Here is a 22627-nt window from a genome sequence, read left to right as displayed (position 1 = left end):
GGAATTCAAGACTTAGGTACTCTCCTCCTAGATCGGATCGAAGCATCTTGATTTTCCTGGCCAATTGATTCTCCACTTCATTTTTGAATTCTTTGAACTTTTCAAACGTTTCTGACTTTTGCTTGATTAAGTAAATATACCCATATCTACGATAGTCATCGGTAAAAGTCACATAGAAGCGGTTTCCATCCTTTGCGGTTGATCTAAAGGGTCCACATACATCGGTATGTACGAGGTCCAATAAACCCTCACCCCTTTCACATGTGCTAGTGAAGGGTGACTTGGTCATCTTTTCAAATAAACAAGCTTTGCATGTGTCATCTTCCCTAAGGTCGAATGATTCCAACAGTCCATCCTTTTGGAGTTGGGCTATGCGCTTCTTGTTGACATGTCCAATACGACAATGCCACAAGGATGCTCTATCCATACTATTGGAAGAATCCATGCATAAAACATCATTTCCTAGGTTATCTACAATCATAACAGTTTCATAAATTCCATTACATGGAATTGCTTCAAAATATAAGACACCATTTAGATAAGCATAAATTGAACCATTCTCATTAAGAAAATCTAAATCCTTGTCTAAACAAACAATGAAACGAAATGATGTTTCTTGCCATTTATGGCGAGTAGCAACAATTATTCAAATCTAAACATAATCCATTACTAAGCACTAAAGAATACACTCCAATCTTGGTCACATGCGACCATCTTCTGTTCCCCATGATTAGATTTATTCTTCCACGCTCCACATCCCTATTTCTTCTTAGTCCTTGCAATTCAGAACAAATGTGGTAACCACACCCGGTATCGAGGACCTAAGAAATAGCATGAGATGAATCATTAGATTTAATTGTGTAAATACCTGCGAACGACAACTTGATCTTTCCTTCTTTGATGGCTTGCAGATATTCCGGGCAGCTTCTCTCTAATGCCCTATTTTGTGGCAATGGTGGCACTCTGCCTCTTTTGGGTTAGGATTGGGCTTAGCAGTATCAACTTTGGTCCCACTAGAAGAGGAACCATCTCGGGACTTTCCCTTGCGGTGGCTCTTAGACGGAGCCTTCCTCTTCTTTCCCCTTCCTTGCTCAATAGCCAAACTAGGAGCAGCGGGTGGATTGGGAGTTGGTGCAACAGACTTGTCCTTGAGGTTGCTTTGAGCAACCCTTAGGAGACCTTGGAGCTTACTTAGGGTGACCTATTCCTTGTTCATGTGGTAGGTCATCCTAAATTGGTTGTAACATGGAGGCAAGGAATGAAGTACCATGTCGATAGCTAAATCTTCCCCAAAGTCGACATCCAACTTGCGAAGACGATCGACATACCTTTGCATCTTTTGCAAGTGTACGGTTAGAGATTCTCCATGTCCCATTTTAGCAGAGATCATGTTAGTGAAGATCTCGTAACGTTCCTGCCTTGCGTTTTGATGGTATCTCTCCAATAAGTCTTGATGCATTTCATACAGATACATGTCCTCATAGGACTTTTGGAATTCGAGGTTCATTGTGGCTATCATGGTGCAATGAACCTTCGTTGCATCACGCTCATGAGTCTCAAAGACAGTCATTTCAGCCGGAGTAGTGAGTTCTGGATTGATCTTCTCGAGCTTTTCATTGAGGACATACTCCTTGCCCTCGTAGCAATCAATCGTGCGAATGTATCTTATCCATTCGCTAAAGTTCGTTCCATCGAAAGTCACCTTTTGGCGAAGGCTCATCAATGTGAATGAACTAGCAGCAGCGTTGTTTGCGTTCGACATCTACAAATAGAAAGGACAAAGATTGATTAGAATTTGAATCCCTAATTATCACCCAATAAGAAGAATTAGGGCTTGGCTCCAACAACATTATTTACATATTAGAAAAGGGATGCCGTAATCCAACATGCAAACAATTTGAAGGTAAGTGAATGACGATTCACTAATTCTCCACCATGAAAACATTACCTTTAAGTTTTAAACGCATTGAGAATTCCTAGGTTTCGATGAGATTCATTGAACTTTTCAATGGCATGTTTAAATCTCGATATGCCCCTCTCGTTTGTGACTGGGATGCCAAGGATCACAAAGTGGGTGTGAATAACCATGAAAATCTACACGGTGCCTTCATTGTAACAATCACCTATTCGATGTGCCGGTAAACCACACACGCTCCACCGAACTATGATAAACAATGAATCACCCTTTGCCACCTATTCTTAGAACCAATTAGTGTGCCGGTAAACCACACACACTCCACTAACTTCTTAGCAAGGGTGCAAAGTGTAATTTCATGGGATTGCATCAATTCACTTTTCCTAAAGTAACTAGGATTGGGAATCTTGAAAAACATGTAGTTACTTTGTATTTAATATTATACTTTTAAAGAGGAGATGGAGTTGCCCTATCCTACCCGTTCGGCTAACGACCCTCCACCGATCAAGCAAGCGGTGGGTGTGAGTGTACACCCATTAAGCGCCATTTTATAGGCAGCAACCTTATACCCACCTTATAGACCGGCTTCGTGAATGAGGCCTACTAACGGTAAGACTAGCATTTTAATTATACATACATATATATATATATATATATATATATATATATATATATATATATATATATATATATATATATATATATATTAAGCTTGTAATCATATAGAGTATAGGGTTGAATTTTAAACTTGTAAAATTCTAGGGTTTGAAATTTAAATTGTCCAAATTAAACTTTTAATCTCAAAACTAAATTTCAAAACTTGAGGATTAGTTTTAAACTTTTCAAAACACAAGGGATCAATTAACAAATAATTTAAATTAACCATTTAATCTCATAATTATCCATATTTGATGTTTCTTGCAAAACAATTTACCAATTTAATTAAAATAATTAATCAATTATCACATAAGGAAATTATTATTCAATTAATTGGTAATTATCTTGAATTAGGTCAAGGATATAGTCAAATATATGTTAAAATCGGATTTATATTGACCCATTAAGATAAAGGCAAGTTTCCATAAGATAAACAACATGAAATCCCGAAAATAGATCTTCCTGACGCTCGAACTCGCCAAGTACCACAATGGACTCGTCGAGTCCACTATGGAACTCGCCGAGTTCATCAGGCAGATGGACAAAAATCAAATTTTGCAATCAACAATCAAGCAACCAATGCATCAATTCAATAGAAACCAATCAAGGCTCTGATACCACTGTTGGGTTTTAGCCATAAAAACATTCCTATGTGCACATACAAAACCCAATGCTTGGATCTAGGTTTCTCTAACTGAACATGCAATGTGTCCAAGACTTTGATTGATAGATCTAGTATAATAACATAAGAAATCAGTTCTGAAAGATTACCTTGAATTACTTGCTTGAATCTTCTTGTCCTTGGAGCTTAGAGTCACAAATGTCACTCCTCTAATGGCTTACAAACACCAACTTAGCAAGAGGATGATTTGAGAGAGAGAGAGAGAGGAGGGTGAGAAAAGTCGGCCAGGGTTTCTCCAATACCAAGGGTGCTGATTTCCTCAACCCTATGGGTGTATTTATACTAGTGAGCCTCCTAGGGTTTCACCCTTAAACCCTAATTGGATAACTTAGGCCCTAAGCAATCCAATCTCCTTATTGATAAGCCTTTAGACGAATTCTAGGCTCTTCCAAACCCTAATTCGTCCACCCCTTATCCCTAAGGAGTCACTGCTCAAAATACAACTATCATACAATTAACAGTTTATGCCCCTTTACTCAATTAATCTATTTAAGTCACCAAATTAATTCCTAATTAATTTATGACTTATATTAATCAAATAACAATATTATTATTCCTTATATTATTCTAATAATATATTAAATAATATTTCTTCTCTCATTATAAATCATCCTATGAAGTTGCTATGGTGAAGGCAACCCAAAAGGACCATGCTCAATCGGGTCAAGTACTTACCAAATATAGTTGCAGCCTTAGACACTATTCCAACACAGACGTGCCGAGGCTCGAAGAGTGGACCAGGCCGAATAAAGGCCCGATGTGGGAAGACTAGTCATACAGTAGACTCAGAGAGTGGACCAGGTGGGTTGAAGGTCCGGTGCGGGCGGACCAATCACACTGCAGACTCGATGGATATGGCTAGACTCGGAGGGTGGACCAGGTGAACTGAAGGCCCGGTGCGGTGGACCAGTCACACAGTAGACCTGAAGTGCATGGGTGTTCTATGTTCTGTTATGATATGGCATGATATGTGTATGGTATATGTGGTTGGTATTTTGGGGGTATCTCACTAAACATTCGGGCTTACAGTTGTGGTTTTAAATGTTCCAGGTACTTCAGGAGACCGTGGCAAGGCAAAGGCATGATCGTACCACTCCTCATGTTTTATGTGTTTATGATGTGATTCTGGGAAACTACTCTGATAATAAATGTATTGAAAACCTTTTTGTAATAACTATTGGAAATTGGGTTGCTTTTGAAAAGTTTAAATTGACTTGAATCTTATGGTCGTTACAAGTTGGTATCAGAGCCTTGGTTTGAGTGAATTGGAGGAACATTTGTGTGAATCTAGTCTCAAATCTAGGAGAGTTTTAAAAATAAGAATTTAAAATGCTTTTTTAAAATGAGTAAAGGAGGACGCGGAGGTACGATTAGTCGGAGCCAGTAAGTAGGCCCAAAATACCATGCAAGTTATTTGTTTATGTGCTATGACAGAACAGCATGCTAGTACTAGGCTAGGGATCTTCAGGAATTGCATGGTAGAGTTGCCTGATTTAGGATGTTTGCTAGCCTAGGGTTTCCTTTTGTATGAGATTTCCAGTGTTCCTCTAGGAGTGAGGGTTGAGTGCTTGTTATGCCTGTTTTTCACTAGGGTGTTGTGGTGATACTTGATATAAATATTGGTAGGTGTGGAAGGTAGTATGGGCCGGTACTACTGAAAGCACAAGACCCATACGCGTATCCAGGAAGTCACAAGCCCTAGGGCTGGGTTGGGAGTCGGTTCCCAGGTTAGTGGGAAGTTTATGATGTTTGCGATGTTTTTCAGTATGGTGGTTACGAGGCATGTTGGGAGTGGATACGGGTCGGGATCGGGTGCAGGAGAGGGCAATCAGGGTGGATCAGCACCACCCAAGGTTATCAGTCAGATGAGCACAGACGAGTTGGATTCTAGGATTCGTAAGATCCTGCATGATGAGGTTGCTGCTATGTTTCAGGCCGAGTTTCTGGAGATGTTTGGATCTATCAAGACCGCCATGGTTGAGTATTTTGATGAGTGTTATGCAGCTCTTATTGAGACGGCTGCCGCGGCAGCTACAGCGGCAGGGGGAGGAGCTGGTAGAGGTTTTCCGTATCGGGGCTTCGATAATACGAAGCCCCTACCTTCGATGGGGTTCAGGATTCGATTGTTGTTATGTGATGGTTGTCAGATGTGGAGGGATGTTTCTTTACATGTTCATGCCCTGCTGATCAGAGGGTGAGGTGTGCTCTGAACCTTTTGAGGCTCGGGGCGAAGGATTGGTGGAGGTTGACCACAGGATCGTATACTGATGTGCAGCAAGCTGCAATTTCTTGGGATCAGTTCAGAGAGATGTTCAGTACTCGCTATGTTCCGCGAGTTGAGAGGGAGATATTAGCGCAGGAGCTCCTGGAGCTGAAGCAGGATTCCGAGTCGGCGACGAAGATCACCAGGATGTTCACTGAGAGGGAGATGTTTTGCCCTGAGTTTGCTTCCGAGTAGGCTCAGATGTCCTGATATCTGAGTATGCTGAAGAGGGATATCAGGCAGTTTGTGTCTACGCAGAGGTGCGAGACATTGTTGGAGTTGCAGGAAGCTGCTAGGCGGTGGTAGTTGGAGATCGAGTTACATTTGAGAGAGCAGAGGCAGGATCCAGTACAGTTGCAGCCGACACCGAAACGGTCGAAGACCATTGATTTCAGTTTGGGCAGTCAGGGCAGCCGCACTTGTGGGAAGTGCGGGAAGGGTCACACCGGAGTTTGTAGTTCTGGAGGTGCATGCCGCAAGTGCGGGAGAGAGGGGCATTATGCGAGGAATTGTCTTCAGTCAGCCTCGGTTCAGGATATGAGGATTTGTTACCAGTGTCATCAGGTTGGTCACATGAGGGTCAACTGTCCACAGCTTACTATAGGATCGATGCAGGCTCCAGCACCGGCCACTTTGAGGATTACGGGTGGGATTCAGGGTGGAGCAGAGCCCCCGAGGGCTCCGTGTCGTGCATTTCAGCTTATAGCAGAGGAGGTCAGGGCAGAGCCCCCCGAGGGCTCCAATTCGGCTGCAGGTATGTTTCCTTCTTGATATCTTGTTATTTTATGGTTGTTATGAAGTATTATATCTGCTAGTTTTGTTCACATAATTTATGGTATTGCATTTGTTCGAATTTTCGGGTTTATGGTATTATTAAGGAATCGGGTAGTATCCAAGGGATTGATGGTCATAATTTGGTTGGATGGTCTTGTTGTTGAGTATATCATTCGTGATGTGAGAAGTGATCAGCTGGAATTCGGACTCCTTTGGGATTCGAGATGTTCAATTGACGGGAGAGTAGTTTTGTGAAGGTTACTAATTCAGAGGAAAGCAGTTTCTGGATAAGGAAGGTTTGGGACAGAGACGGTTGTTCTCGGCCGAATGAGTCACCGGTATTTGGAGGTCAGTGTTGTAAGTTGGGGAGAGTTGGAAAATTCTCAGGAGGATCGACAAGTATTTGAGTTTAATTAGCCGTTTGGAGGTCGGTGGTGTTTCAGTCAGCCATAAGTGTGGGCTGGTGTGAGTAAGTGACAGACTAGTGGGGGCAGGAAGCAAACCATGGATTCAGGGTAGATAGTGTTTGATGTTAGGCCTGGGTTAGGCCATGGAGAAGATTCCAGGATCGGAATGGAGTTAGAGTTCAGAACCCCTTGAGGGCTAGAACAGTATGTTCGGAAGAGAGTCCCAGGAAGGATACTTCGGGATGAGATACGATAGTCTGAGCGGTATGGGGAGACTGAAGGCCTGTGGGCGTACCAGTTAGGCCGAAGGCTCGGAGAACGGTCCAGACAGGCTGAAGACCCTGGGAGGGGGGTGGTCCAGGCATGCTGAAGGTTCTGAGAGTGGTCCAGATTGGTTGAAGGCCTAGTAAGGCGGTCCAGTCATGCTGAAGACTCTATGTGTGTGAGTGGATTAGTATGAGGAGAATGAGAGAATATGTCGCTAGGATATCGAAATTGATATGGTCTGGCCCCAAGTTTTGATCATTTTAGTGGAAGGCAGTGCATGGACTCAGGAGTCCTTGCAGGTAAAATCAGAGTAGGTGAAGTTTGGGAATAACTGTTGCTACATGGATAGTATAGAGTAGAGTTTAGCTCAGTGGCACGCGCAGGCGCGTAAGAGTTGTCGGGTGGATTTCCTGGAAAAGAAAAGGTATGTAGCTCCAGAAGGAGTGTGGATCCTCCGATGGGGGAGGAAGTAGAGTAAATCGATGACCGTCGTGCCTCAGTCATCAGTATGAGGCACTGGATTGTACCAGATATACGGAAGCATCTGTGTGTGGACTGCTCGTAGAGGTAGTGGCAATTTTGAGTGATGCTCAGACATATTTTCAGTCTCCTTGGAAAAGGATGGGGTTAGTGGCTCCAGAGTGGAGATTTGGAGCAGAAGAAGGAGAGACAGTAGGTTAACAAACTCGGGAGTAGTTTGGACCGATGCTGAAGACGGTATAAAAAATTTTGGTCGGAGGCCAAGAGCCTAGAGACCATGATAGAGAAGATGATGTACTAAGATTGCAAGAACCTGAGTTGATGGGTAAAGTGGAATCTGCAGTGCAGGGGTTGTTCGGTTGTGTATGTTGTAGTAGGCTTCGAGGACAAATCCTAATTTAAGTGGGGGAGAATTGTAACACCCCGTTCTTAAAATATCTATTTATGGGTTCCTGAGATCAAGAGTAAGGGCATTTTGGTCTTTCATGAGCAATGGGTTATTATTCGGGAAGGTTTCGGATTGGGGTGTGCTGCTAGAAGCGAAGATCTTCTCGCCACCTTTCCGTGGATATAAAGTTCATCAGAATCGGGTCTAGAATGAAGGAGTTACGACACTTTAAAGATTTGGCAAGAATAGCCCTTATAGAAACTATTTGCATGGAAGACCAGGCAAGTATGCTGGGGCGCGCATGGGTCCGTCCAGCATAAGTTGGGTTACGCCCAGCGTAATGGGGCAAAATGGTCGTGGGTGTTCAAGGCGTACACCCAACGTATGCCCAAAGTCTTTTTACCCTAATTTTTGGGAGATCCACTATATAAGGAACATAATGGTTCTCACCCTAGCCTCCATTAACACTATCTCATCCTCAGAAGCCCTAGATAGTCGTTCCACCTCCATTGTTGGGTGTGTTTGACCTTGGAAAGCTTGTTTTAGCAAAGGAGAGCCAAGAAGAAGAAAGAGGAAGTTAACAAAGAAGGAGTGGGGTGGATGGAGCTCGTAGATCTGGAAAGGAACCATCTTCTAGACCCCTTTTGAGGTAAAAAAGTCTCTAGCTTGACAATCATATTGTGTAGATCTATGTATTGTGAAGTTTTGACACCATTCTTGTCCCAAAAACCTCATCTTAATGCATGACTCGAGTTGGTTGAGATCAGTTGTCCTTTCAGACCTTAGGGGGAGGTCTTTAGTAAGAAAAATGAGTTCCCAAGGGATTTGGTTGTCTCATATGTGATATAAGTAGATCTTAATGGAGTAAGACCTTGGATTAAGAGCTTTATGGACGTCCTGCGTACTCTGTCTACATGGATCATGAGTTTTGGGCCTTTGTGGGCCATCGGAAATCATATCTTATGGACGAAGGAATGTATTGTGGGCTTAGGATGAGGCCCATTAAGCGATTGTGCCTAATGTAGCAAATTGGGCCATTAATGGACCGTTAGTGGGCTTGAGAGCTTACCTAGTGTTGGGCCTCTCTTATTGATTGGGCCTTAGTCTTGGACCAGATCGAGTTAAGGGTAATTGGTCAATTTACCCTTTGACGGATTTTGGGATTGATCTAATGGTTATCTCTGCTTTGTTGGCTAGTTCAGGATTGTCGGTGAGTCGGTGATTTGGAAGTCTGCTTTTCAATTCAGAGTTTCGGCAGTTGCGAGGTGAGTTATCCTCACTATATCGACAAGGTCTAAGGCACCAAGTCCGGCCCTTTATCGGATGGTAATCCGGGTATTTTTTTTGTGTTATTGCTTTGCTATGTTTGCATCCTGGTAGTTGGGATGGTAGATGTTAGTGACCGGTTACGTCGGTATCATGTTTAGAGTATGCTATGTATGTGATCTGCTAGATCGGTTGACTGATGATTAATTGTTATGTGGTTATATGTTTATGTGCACAAGGTTGGTTGACTGGGATTGGGTTGAGGCGGGTCCTGCTTTGTGCTGTAGGCCAACATACCCAGGGCGGACCGGATATCCCGAAGGCCCAACGAGCGGTCCGGATAGGCTGTAGACCCCACGAGGGCGGACCAGACGTGCCGAGGCTCGGTGAGTTGACCAGGCCTACTGAAGGCCCAGTGTGGGCGGACCAGTCATATTGTAGACACAGAGAGTGGACCATGTGCGTTGAAGGCCCGGTGTGGGCGGACCAATCACACTGCAGACTCGATGGATATGGCTAGACTCGGAGGGTGGACCAGGTGGACTAAAGGCCCGGTGCGGTGGACCTGTCACATAATAGACCCGAAGTGCATGACTGTTCTATGTTCTGTTATGATATGGCATGGTATGTGTATGGTATATGTGGTTGGTATTTTGGGGGTATCTCACTTAGCTTTCGGGCTTACAGTTGTGGTTTTAAATGTTTCAGGTACTTCAGGAGACCGTGGCAAGGCAAATGCGTGATCGTACCGCTTCTCATGTTTTATGTATTTATGATGTGGTTCTAGGAAAATACTCTAATAATAAATGTATTGAAAACCTTTTTGTAATAACTATCTGAAATTAGGTTGCTTTTGAAAAGTTTAAATTGGCTTGAGTCTTATGGTCGTTATATATATATATATATATATATATATATATATATATATATATATATATATATATATATATACACACACACACACACACATACTAGTCGTTTACTTGCGCTAAGCGACGAGTGTAAATACTTTTTACGAAAATTAGTTTCATGAGGCAATTTGTTTTATGGACTTCAAATATAAGTATGTTTTTGTTTTGATTTAAAATTATATGTATGTTGCTATTTTGGGTTAAAATTACTTTTACTGATTAAAAAAGTAAAGTTCATTGTGTTATTGGGTATATTGCTTTCTTTATGAGAATCGTCTTCCTTAATTAGTGCTATCAAATTGGGGTTTCATGTCGTGTTTTAGTCCGACACGACATGACACGATAACTTGTTTTTTTACAGACACGGAATGAACCAATTAAAATATGACAAACATGAAACGACACAGAAAAAATAACATAAAATAACCAATTGAAATAGCATTATTAAGAGTTATGCTAACTAATACAAAATCAATAAGAATTAAGATTGAAAAGTTTGGATTCTTTACAAATGCAAATGAACCCATGATTGATTGTGCATTATTGATCAAGCAACACTTCTTTATACACCACATTTACAGTACGAACTTCATTACCATTGAATTGTTCATCAGGGATCACAAATACTTTTGTATTCCCATGTGATACCCCTCTAGCCAATGCCACATAAAGTTGTCCGTGTGAAAAACCGATTCTGGAAGATAAATTCCTATGTTTGGAATTGTTTGTCCCTGGGCCTTATTGATTGTCGTTGTGAAACATAATCAGATTGGAAGTTGTGTTCTCTTTAGCTTGAATAGGAACATGTCGTCTTCAGACGGATATAGAGGAATCCTTGGCAAAAAAAACTCTCTTTCCATCATGTTGACCAACAGCTATTTCAGCATCTATTACATTGTGTTGAAAACCTTTACATATCAATTGGGTGCCGTTACACAATCCATTTGATGGGTCGAGATTCCGTATCGGTATTATCAGGCATCCAACTTTTAGTCATAGGTAATGAGGGGGTAAACCACTAACGCTGAGTGTGTTCAATAATTCCACAGGATATAAGTTATTTATATCGTCTTCAACTTCATCAAAATTGTAGTAAATTTTATCTTCTCCATGGAATCGGCCGATCAATAAATCATTAATCTCATCGATACTATCATTTCTTGTGGATAACATTGCACGCAAAATAAGATAATCGGTTTGAGATCTATTCATTTCCAAGGATGGAAAGATTGCATCAATCAAATCATCTAATGACTTTTCTTTTTCACTGACATAGTTGTTATTGGTGTGGTTGTAGGTGGGCCGTCTCATACGTATGTTGAAATGATTATTTTAGTTTCTAGAAATGGTAATTGTGTCATTTTGTATGAAAATTTCAGTAGTTAATCTAGTTTTTAACCGGTTCATTAGTAAAGTGTTTCACTTATCTATCTTTCAGTATCTAGACTATAATCTTGCTAAATCTGATTCGATTTGTCCATGTTGCACCAGATTCAATGTGACATCCCCATTTTCACGGCCAGAAAAAACCGATTTTGTTTATGCTTGTTTGAAAATCAGAGTTCTTTTTTTAATAAAAATGTTGCGGAATTTGTTCCTAGAAAAACATGATAAATGTATTATCAAAGCATTTCCGAAGAAATGTATTTTATTCTTTAAAAACCTCGGGATGTCATCGTCAATATAGAAACATAAGCATAAACTGAACTTACATTTATTTATACTAGTGATCTACATCTCTTTTAAATCTCTCAGTGCAAAGTAGCTTCGTATCGACACCTGTGATACAAATAAGCTGGAGTGGGCTAGGTTGGGAAACCTGGTGAGTACATAGGGATTTCAATCCCACAATGGTATATAATATAAATAATTTAGAGCACACAATATAATTTCCCCATATATATTCAACTCTTACCCCACCCCGTCGATCCTCACAACGAGACTGTCCATACTCTCGGACCTTAAATTTTACCTCGTACTTAACCCATACTCTCGGATCTACTCATGCTCTTGCATTAATAATTGTGCCTATTCCATACTCTCGGATTAGGAACAAGTGTCTATGTGTAAATCCATACTCCCGGATTAATGATGAATAAATATGTCCTATCCATACTCTCGGACTAAGGACGTCTGGCTATGTCTTAATCCATACTCCCGCACTAATGACATTTGACTATGTCCAGTCCATACTCTCGGACTAGGGACAATCACTATGTCTAATCCATGCTCCCGGATCAATGACATATATTAATGATCTATTCTTGGAGTATAACTCACTCGTACTCATAAAAAGATATTACCCAATATTAATTTAGGTTTACTCTTTATCCTAAATTATTACATATAATCAGTTATGTTCTTTAACATGTATTTTAGGCAACATCAAATAACTCGCACATAAACATATATTTAGTACTTTAATCAATACTTGTATTAAAATCATGTTCATGAAAGGGACTATGCACTCACCTAGTACGGTGGTGACTCGGTACTCGGACAACACTTCGTTACTCTCAACACAATTTTCCTCGGACAAAACCTAGTATCATTAGTACTAGAGTTTAGTCTATTATTCATCAGGACTAATTAATAGTCTGGCTATTATTACTATTATATAAGCGTTAAACAATATATTATATAATCCATAATAAGCCCAAATAATTATTTTAAGGTCCTAATAATGTTACTATAATTAATTAGAAGCTATATTAAAAATAGTGTAGGCGTAGCTCACTTACAGCGGGTTTTTTTTTTTTTTTTTTTTTTTTTTGCAAAATCGGGCTTCGCTGGAGCAGCGTTTCCAAGCTGAAAGACCCTTTTTCTCGAGACTTTAGGAGCCTCGGGGCTTCCTTCGGGTGCTAGGGAGGCTCCTAGGTTTTTTTTTTTTTTTTTTTTGGGGGGGGGGGGGGGGTGGGGGGGGTTTGGGGCTTTAGAGAGAGAAAGAAGGGTTTGAAGGTGTGAGGAAGTGAGAGAACCCGACACCTCTATTTATAGGGGTGCTGGCTGATGGACTCGCCGAGTAGAAGGACCTACTCACCGAGTTGGGGCATGTGGCAGCCTTCTGGTGGTGCCATGTGTCCAATTCTGGTGGTGCCACGTCACCCCCTATCGCGTATCAGCCTTCAAACTTAGAAAAATCATAAATCTTGCATACGAGCTCCGTTTTCGAGGTTCTTTTTTTCAACGCATAGGTAAAATTAAGATCTACAACTTTCATTTAGACTCCGTCGGCTAATTCTCAACCGATCTCAAATTTAACAGTAGGCGTTTAGATTGTTAAACGACCGCGGAGAATTTGTAATTCCTTCATACGAACTCCGTTTTCGTCTGTCTTTTTACAGTTGATTTCCTATTAATGATATCTTCAACTCTCATTTAGGTCACGTAAGCCAAAAATCGCTCGAACTAAAAATCGAGTTTTGGGTTGTGCAATGCTAAGCTAAATATTAGAAAATTCATAACTTCCTCATACGAAGTCAGATTTGGGTGTTCTTTTTTTGTATGTTCGCGGTTTAACATATACTACAACTTTCGTTTAGATTTCTAAGGCTAAAAGTCACTACATCATAAATTTACTATTTACGCTTCCCGGTATCGTGTTGGTTTTGCCGTAAAACTTCGACGGGCCATAACTTCTTCGTTATAACTCGGATTTTGGTGTTCTTTATATGTACGGAAACCTTGAGACATATTCTACAGCTTGGTTAAGACTATTTATTATAAATAATTTTTTTCCGAAAAATCGTTTTCGACACTTATTGCCTCTAAATTGACTAGCTCGGATCTACGGGCGTTACATTCAAAAATTTATCTGATGTTCACTGAAACATGTTCAGGTAATGATATGTTGTTAAAGGGTTGATATACTTGTTATTAAATTTTCATCTTCTACCGCCAATCATGATTGATGTATAGATCTCGAAAACGACAAAATGATGAATAGGATTCAGATGCATTTTAATAAAAATATACTAGACTTTCAAAAAAATTACATGTAAAAGATATGACGAAATAAGTTCCAAATAAATTTATGTATCAGCAATTTTACAAAATAGATATCATAAACACTCATTTTTGTAGGAGGTAAAAAAAATAATTTTGTTTATGAAATTAAACAAACCATTTTTTTTTTTTTATTAACCACACTTGTTCATGTAATGCTTGAATCACATTCCACAAGCAATTCATTTTATTGTGTTTTAACACTGTACAACATGATAAAAACGAAAACAAAATCACATATCTAACTTTTAATGAATGTTTTGCGTTGCTAACTTACACTTAAAATGATAGTTTTCTTAGTATTATATTATTAGTCTTAAATTAAATTCATGTATCTCATTCTCAATGAATGTTTTTGATTTGTAATTAAATTAAATTATAGATATTAGATCAACCAAAATTTTAAGTAACATGATAAATTGATTGACAATTAAATAAGGAGAAATTTACAAAAATAGCCATTTACACTAATGATATTACAAAAATAGCAAAAAAAAAAAAATCAAAATTACAAAAATAGCCACTAATTTCGCAGATGAGAAGGTCCATTCTGCGAAATGGGCTTCTCATCTGCGAAAGTACAAGTGCCTAAAGCACAACTGTGCTTTAGGTACTTGTACTTTCGCAGATGAGAAGGCCCATCTGCGAAATGGGCTCTCATCTGCGAAATACCCTCGAATTTCACTATAAAAACGTTTTTTTTCTTCATTTTTCACCCTTCTCTACACAAAAACTCTCTCTAACTTTGGGCTTATCTCGGAATTTTGGCTAGTTTTTGAAGAAAATGGAGGATTATGTCAACAATCCCGCAAATATGGTTAGATTTTAACTCTTTTAATGTCAACAATCTCTTTATTTTATCATTTGTTGTATTATTTAGTGTTAAAAAAGGGTAATTTTGTTGTGTTTGATAGTTTTAATATTTTTTTAGTATACTTGAAGTTTAAATGCAAGTAGAGACAAGTAGAGACTGCGTAGATAATGTTTACAATTTGTTATTTTTATTGTTTTTTTAGTTGTTGTATAACCTGAAATCTTGCATATTCTAATCGTGTAGTTGTTTATATAAAGTGCAAAATAGTCGTTTGTATATATATATTTGTCGTATAAGTATAATATTTGTATAAGTTGAAAATTTGTGGTATATATATTGTTAGAAATTCTTTGTGTTTGTTGTATAAGTAAAACATTTGTATAAGTTGAAAATTTGTTGTATATATATTGTTAGAAATTGTTTGTGTTTGTCGTATAAGTAAAACATTTGTATAAGTTGAAAATTTGTTGTATATATATTGTTAGAAATTGTTTGTATTTGTCGTGTAAGTTGAAAATTTGTATAAAGTTATCGTATAACTTGCAAAACTGTTAGTTTGTTTGTCGTTTTATTTTTAATTTTTTTTTTGTTTATATGGTTATAAAATGTTAGTTTTAATTAGAAAGATAAAAATTGTTTATATATTTGTTGTTTAACTTGAAAATTTGTTTAAGTTGAATATTTGTCGTTGATATATTTGTCGTTTAAGTTGAAAATATGTTTAATAAAATGTTTATATAATTATGTATGATATTGTTTTCTATCGTTAATATATTAGTTGTATAACTTGGAAAATTGTTTATATATGTGTATGTTATTGTTTTTTATCGGAAATATATATATTAGTAATTAAGAAATTGTATTTGCAGTTCGTAATCATATATTTAACAAAAAAATATTTTTTAGTTATCTAATTTGTTTTTGTGTTTTTTCTGCAACATGATTTTAGTTTAATGAATACGAAAGCCTTTGCGAACTTAAAAGACTGTGGCGGTAACATATGGGAAGTATTTGAAGTTTTAGATGATTCCCGACGTGCTATTTTCAGAGATACCGTCTTTGGTTATTTTATTGATGTCCCTCGTTTACAAGGGGACGCATTATTGTTTCATAAAATGTTCCTTCATCAGATCCGGCCGGACCCTGTTTTATATCCAGATGGAATAAAACGTTTCTATTTTCGAGTAGGCAATACGAAAATGGTGTATGGGCCGGAAGAGTTTTATTTGATTACCGGCTTCAATTTAGGGGAGTATCCAAAAAACATTGGGAGAAAAGGGTCAGAAAAATTAATAAGCAGTAAAAAAAGATGTTTACTGCGTGAACGGGTATTTCCGGACCATACTAATAGTTCGGTGAAAATCGGCGACCTGAAAAGTTTAATTTTAAATCGAACATTCCTAGCACTTGACGACGTTGACGCAGTTAGAGTATGTTTGATATACATTTTGTGTGAAGGTTTTTTGGGTAAAGAAGTTAACGATCGGGTGCCACAAGATTGGTTTTATTTGGCTGAGAATTTGGATCTCTGGAATAGGTATATTTTGTTTACGTTAAAAATTCTATTTTATTAAAGTTATAATTTATATAATAATCAATTTTGTTTTTTTTCTTTTGTTAGCTTCGCTTGGGGTAGCTATCTCTGGGATTATACCTATGTTGACCTTGAGGATACATGGAATAAGATACATAATAATTTATCAGTTTCTGAGGGTGATAAAACTTTAAAGTACTCCGTCTCAGGATTTACGGCTCCAATAAGGGTATAAAAATTTTCTTATATTTAAATTGTTTTATTGTTATGTTTTTTATTTTAATTTTAACTTTTATTACTGTAATTGTAAAAAATTGTAGATATGGATATATGAGATGATTCCGGCTGTTCGTGCATGTGGATTTGCATCGAGAAAAAATAAAGACTTGCCTCGGATGAAACGATGGAGCGGAACAAAAAAATTAAAATGGGTTGACGTGAACAAGATTTGGTCAAAGATGTAGGTTTAAAATTAATTCGTTTATTATTAATAAAGTTGATTATTATACTTTTATATGCATTTTTAATATGTTGAATTTTTTAGGTGGGGCTACCACCAAGACAAAACATGCTACCGGGTGATGATGAGATGACATATTTTTATTATATGTCATTTCAAGAGTATGTATATGGTGAAGGGAAAGCAGTTCCATCTCCAGTACGAGACCATTTTAGGAGACAAGACGAATCTTCGTCTAGTATGTCGTCCAGTGGTCGCTCTCATGGTAGAGGTCGGGGCAGTGGGAAACACAAGCTAGACGAGGTGTTGAAATGGCTACATGCACTGGAGCAGCATGTGTTTATGAACCGACAACCTACAGAGGTTTTTGTTGAAGAAGTGAATAATGACCAATTTTGGAGCGACATTTTTTATGATGGTAGGACAGAGTCACAAAGAAATTATGATGAACAGGTTAGTTACACGCTACACTATTTATTAAATTTTATTAACATATATGAATACCTGTGTTCATATTTTATATTTGAAAATATAGGTTGTACAAGATGAAGTGATGAATAAAAACAATACAACTGAAAATGTTTTTGGTGATACTCAAGACGAGAAGGTTGTTATAGATGTTACCTTTACGATTATAATAATTACTTTTTAATAAAGTGTCTTTTTTTATTGAGTAAAAAGTTATATTTTTAATGTAGGTGTTGGAGGAGAGGAATGAGTATGCAGGGAACAAATTTGATGATGATGTGTTTGATGTAAATGATTATAGTGGAGTTAAAAAGGTTATTATAGTTACACTAATATGAATATTTTGTTTATTTAGATATTATTGCTTATTAAATTATGTGTATTTCGTTATTAAGTATAAAGTATTATTTTTAATGTAGGAGTGGGAGGAGAGGAATGACAATGCGGGGAACAAATTTGATGATGATGTGCCGGACGAAGACGAACTAATAATAACGGGAAATGTAGATTATTTTCATGATGATGATGATGACAAAGAAGTTACACCCGATAAACCGAGGAGTCGAAAACCATCACAATATTTGTGCCCTCCTTACACCGAGGTATTCGTTTTATTTATAAACCGATGATTTTATGTTTTTGTGAATTATATGAAAGATATATATTTAAACATTTCATTATTGTTTTTAGTTGCACACGACACCGAAGCAAAAAAGAAGAACAAAAAAGAAGGTTGATATGAAATCAACAAGCCCCGTTCCTCCTCCAGTTTTTGGTGTTGCTCATGACTTCTCCATGTTGCGCCTGCAACCTTACGTAGCAGGCGGTGAGGATGTCATCCAAAATTATGTACTGCATTCATATGATGTCCAACATTGTTTGTTTAATTTCGTGTTAGATAGAGATTTTTGGAGCTCATTGTTTGGGCATACACACGACAGATGATTGGAGTCAGCGGTAAATTAATTGTTAATTAATTCTTTTAAAAGTTAATTGTTTTTTAGTCAATAACAAAACTATCATGTGTGCAGCATATAACCATTTGGTACCGACTTTTGATGGAGAGACGGTTTGAGAGCGACCGACATACAATAATGCCTCCAATTTTTTTTGTTTCTCATGCTTTGGAAGAAGGACAGGACTGGAGGGCGTTTATGGCTGGTATTGCTACGTACCCCAACTTCATGGTTCCTTGGTGGGATGTTGATACGGTAAACTTAATAGTTTATATTGAAAATGATATCGTTTTTTTGTTATGTTTTTATATTGTGATGTTTTTGTATTGTGATGTAAATAAACATAATTTTATTTTCTGATCCTTATACAGGTCTTATTGCCGATTCATTCATCCCCTAATCATTGGCTATTAGGGGAACTACGATTAGCGTAAACGGAAGTGCGTATTTATGATAGTGTTGGTAAAGGTGCTTATGAAAAATTCCAATCTGAAGGAATCTTTTCCAAATTTGAACGTCGGGTGACAAATTATTTGGACAAGATTAAGTATTGGGCCCGGAGGAACATCCCAAGGATTCCATTGAATATGCAATTCATTTATGAAGAAAACGTTCCCCAACAAAGTAGTCATTTGGGAGATTGCAGTGTTTTTCTTTGTATGTTTATGGAGCAATTGGTTTTAGGTCAACCAATACGTGTTCTTATTGACCCAAAGAACGCAGCTTTAGAGTTCCGTCTCCGGATGATAAAAATTATTTGGGGGTCTTGTCTTGGTCCTATGTAGTTGGATTATATAAATGTATATACAAATTAATGTTGGATTTCATTATTAGTTTATTTTTACAGTTTACTCAACGGACGGCAAAAAATATAACGTTACGACAATTACAACAAATTAATGACCTACTAATTACTTAACATTACATACAACATAAGAACGACTACAACATTTGTTTTAACGTTACAAATACAACAATTTATTGACCTAACAACTTCAAAACCATAAAAGCAATATTGAAAAGCTTACAACTTGTAAACAAGAACTACCAAGAACAACACCCAACTACAAACCAACGCTATCTTTAACTTCTTATTTTCTGATTGAAAGAGCTTATTAGAGTTAGCTACTTTAGCTATTACCATAGAAGATTGGTCCTTCTCTTCATCAACCCAACTGATAAACCCGCATTTTGGTCCCTGTTAAATTTAATATTCACAGTAAGAAAATAAATTTTTGTGATGTAAACACGAGGGTTTAAATTTGAATGACGTTAACAACATGATACCAAATTTGGGCAAGCGTAAAACAATCTTCCTGGGTTTTTAGATGTTCCCGAAATCCTAACGATACGTTCTCCTCCGCAATTGCAGTATGCCATTAGCCTTGTTTTTCTTATAAATAGGAGTTGCTTTGACTGATACAGTTTTCATACTGAGTGACACCCTTTTATAGAAGAAATCATCTTACAGACAAATCTTTTTGACTATGAATTGAACTGGTTTGACTATGAATTCAAAAAGTTGAACTACGAAATCCAGACAAGTACATTCTGTAGTATTGTCTTGTCGGTCAGTGAAATTTGACTATGAAATGAACTGGTTTGACTATGAATTCAAAAAGTTGAACTACGAAATCCAAACAAGTACATTCTGTAGTATTGTCTTGTCAGTCAGTGAAATTTGACTATGAAATGAACTGGTTTGACTATGAATTCAAAAAGTTGAACTACGAAATCCAGACAAGTACATTCTGTAGTATTGTCTTGTCGGTCAGTGAAATTTGACTATGAAATGAACTGGTTTGACTATGAATTCAAAAAGTTGAACTACGAAATCCAGACAAGTACGTTCTGTAGTATTGTCATGTCGGTCAGTGAAATTTGACTATGAAATGAACTGGCTTGACTACGAATTTAAAAGGTTAAACTATGAATTGTGAACATTAGAGATACAATATTTTCTATTTATAATCTCATTTTATTGATATTGCATTTGTGTGATGATTGTAGAGCACTTTCATCGGTTTTGAAAATGAGTACTAACATCGGAAGAAGCTTTTCTCAACTACCAATTTTCTTGAATAACCTTCAACGAACAAATCCTAATACCTTCACAGCCATCAAGAAAACCGATACCAACTGCTTTCAATTCTGTTTTGTGGCTTTAGGTTGCGTGGTATAACATACTAATTTTATTGAGTTATATAATATTTCATGGTAATGTATCTCGATTAGTTTTTACTCATCACTAATATATGTTCGTTTTTATGTAGATTCGTACCTTCCTTAGGTGCATCATACCGCTGATATATGTGGGTTATTTACCCCTTATTGGGAGCTATCTGACAACAATGTACTTCGCAGTGGCTTTAGATGGAAATCATAAACCACTACTCTTAGCAATTGGTTTGGGAACCTTAGAGTGTGAAGAATCATGGAGATGGTTCCTGATGAGGTTAAAAGATTGTTTAGGTGACGACATAGAGGTTGGTTTCATAAGCAACATGTGTGATAAAATAGAATTTGGTGTTTATAGTGCCTACCCGGATTCCTATCATGGATATTGTCCTAAAGATATAGCTCGAAAGATACGTGACTGTGTGGGACATAACAGTACGGAAGTTGAATCATTGTTTTCGAAGTCATGCAATGCATATAGCGTTGATGATTTTTACTTGTGTTTGGAAAGGTTGCAAACTGCATGTAGGAAATCACCTTTCTTTTCCTTGGTTAGGAGTCCAATTTACTGGCTTGACGATATTCCGATTTCAAAATGGACACGCGCATTTTTCCCAAAAATACGCTACAATGTTAAATCGATTGACGTCCCTGAAATTTTGCAAATTATATCCAGACGTGAGTTTCCTATAACAACGATAATTGAGTTAATCACCACGTCGATACAATCAAAGTATGCTGAACGGGCCAACGTGGCGGGTAAGGGAGATTGTTTTATTTACTTTTTTTAATGTGTTATTATTTTTATTAAAATATCAAAATTTTCAGGGAGGTTATCTGGTGGGTTGACCCCTTACGTTGAGAGTAAAGTTCAAAAATGTGTCAACAAGTCTTACAATTGGAATGCAAGACGTTTGTATGGGGATACATATCAAGTCGATGACAATTTTGCAACCACCAACGTACAACTTGAACGAAGGGTATGTAGTTGTGGTAAATGGCAAAAAAGCGGTATACCATGTGCCCACGCTATAGCATGTCTAAGAACCCGTACATCTGAATCCATAAACAGATTGGTTGATTATAAGTTCACTAGTTATGTGTATCGACTTGCATATGGATCAGAGTTGGTGAATACTATACCATCACATGTGCATTGGGAAATACCAAATGAAACGGTGGTCATGTTACCTCCCTCAATGCAGTAGTTATTCATGTAGCACCTTTATATTTTATGTAGTATTATGTATTAGTGTCGTGTTATGTATTAGTTATCCGTGAAACCTGTTTACATTTTATGTCGTATTATGTATTAGTTATTTATGTACCTCATTCATATTTTATGACTTATTATGTATTATTTATTTAATTTATGTCGTATTATGTATTGGCTTTTGAGGAAACAACACATATTAAAAGAAATGGACTTTTATTAAATAGTGATGCCTATAGACATACAACAACAAGCAACTTAAATAACGAAAATCCATTACCATAACCAACATGCATATTAAAAATAAGGGACATTCTTTAAAACATTCCATGCATCTAAGTGGGTAAACTCGCTACCATCATATTCAAAACGGTATAATTCCAAAGCCACCTGCCGTAGAATGTCTTCATCCGTATTTGCATGTTCATTATCCAAATCGTTGTAAATACGTTGAAATTCTTTCACCTTCATTTTCAAATCCAGAAACTTGGCTTTGACATCTTTTCTTCTTCGATATTGACTACGCCCCATTAAATGGTGAAACAAATGACAGACACGAGACCAAAATGATCCAGCACGAACTTGTGGGGGACCCGGTGGAAAATCCTCCTCTACAGTTATAATCCAAGCTTGAACCAAAGCGACCTCATCTGCGTTCCTCCATGTATGTGGTGAGTCCATAATTGCAGGGAGGGAAGTAATACGAAACAACTACAACGCATATTAAAATCTATTTATAACGACTCCTTCATTTCCTGCTGCAATGGCTTGTCAATTCAAGAAGCAATGTATTGTGTTGTCATTCGACCGGGGATGACTTGTCAACTCAAACAGTGCTCTGTTATGTTATTAGTATAGTACACTACATTCGTCAGTTAATTTTGACTATGAAATGCAGACATATTAGAAGATTGGACTGCGATTTTGTGTAGAAACTACTATAAATTGACCTTATGTTACATAAATAATTTATTAAATAAACCAATACA

The 22627-nt window shown here is 37.6% G+C and overlaps 1 protein-coding gene and 1 long non-coding RNA gene across 2 annotated transcripts; both read left to right on the top strand.

The window, feature by feature from the left end:
* The first annotated feature begins 17714 nt into the window (after positions 1-17714).
* LOC145008616 (uncharacterized) lies at positions 17715-18023 on the top strand. The gene is made up of 2 exons (XR_013663568.1): positions 17715-17893; positions 17982-18023. It is a non-coding gene; the product is annotated as an uncharacterized LOC145008616 (long non-coding RNA).
* Positions 18024-18385: 362 nt separating this feature from the next.
* Positions 18386-21633, top strand: LOC145010053 (uncharacterized). Its single transcript, XM_078968645.1, has 5 exons — positions 18386-18502; positions 18619-18677; positions 20258-20423; positions 20521-21184; positions 21254-21633. Exons 1-5 carry the CDS (start codon positions 18386-18388, stop codon positions 21631-21633), a joined length of 1386 nt encoding a protein of 461 aa, XP_078824771.1.
* The last annotated feature ends 994 nt before the right edge of the window (positions 21634-22627 follow it).

Source organism: Lactuca saligna, chromosome 8 (assembly GCF_052625555.1).
Source record: "Lactuca saligna cultivar CGN05327 chromosome 8, ASM5262555v1, whole genome shotgun sequence".
Lineage (NCBI taxonomy): Eukaryota > Viridiplantae > Streptophyta > Magnoliopsida > Asterales > Asteraceae > Lactuca > Lactuca saligna.
This window is presented reverse-complemented; position numbering and strand designations above follow the sequence as displayed.

Excerpts from the sequence above, each read along its gene's own strand:
- LOC145010053 (XM_078968645.1), top strand. The coding sequence starts at position 18,386 with ATGCCTCCAATTTTTTTTGTTTCTCATGCTTTGGAAGAAGGACAGGAC. Across the intron at positions 20,424-20,520 it reads TTGTGGCTTTAGGTTGCGTG|ATTCGTACCTTCCTTAGGTG; the intron begins GTATAACATACT and ends GTTTTTATGTAG. Across the intron at positions 21,185-21,253 it reads TGAACGGGCCAACGTGGCGG|GGAGGTTATCTGGTGGGTTG; the intron begins GTAAGGGAGATT and ends CAAAATTTTCAG.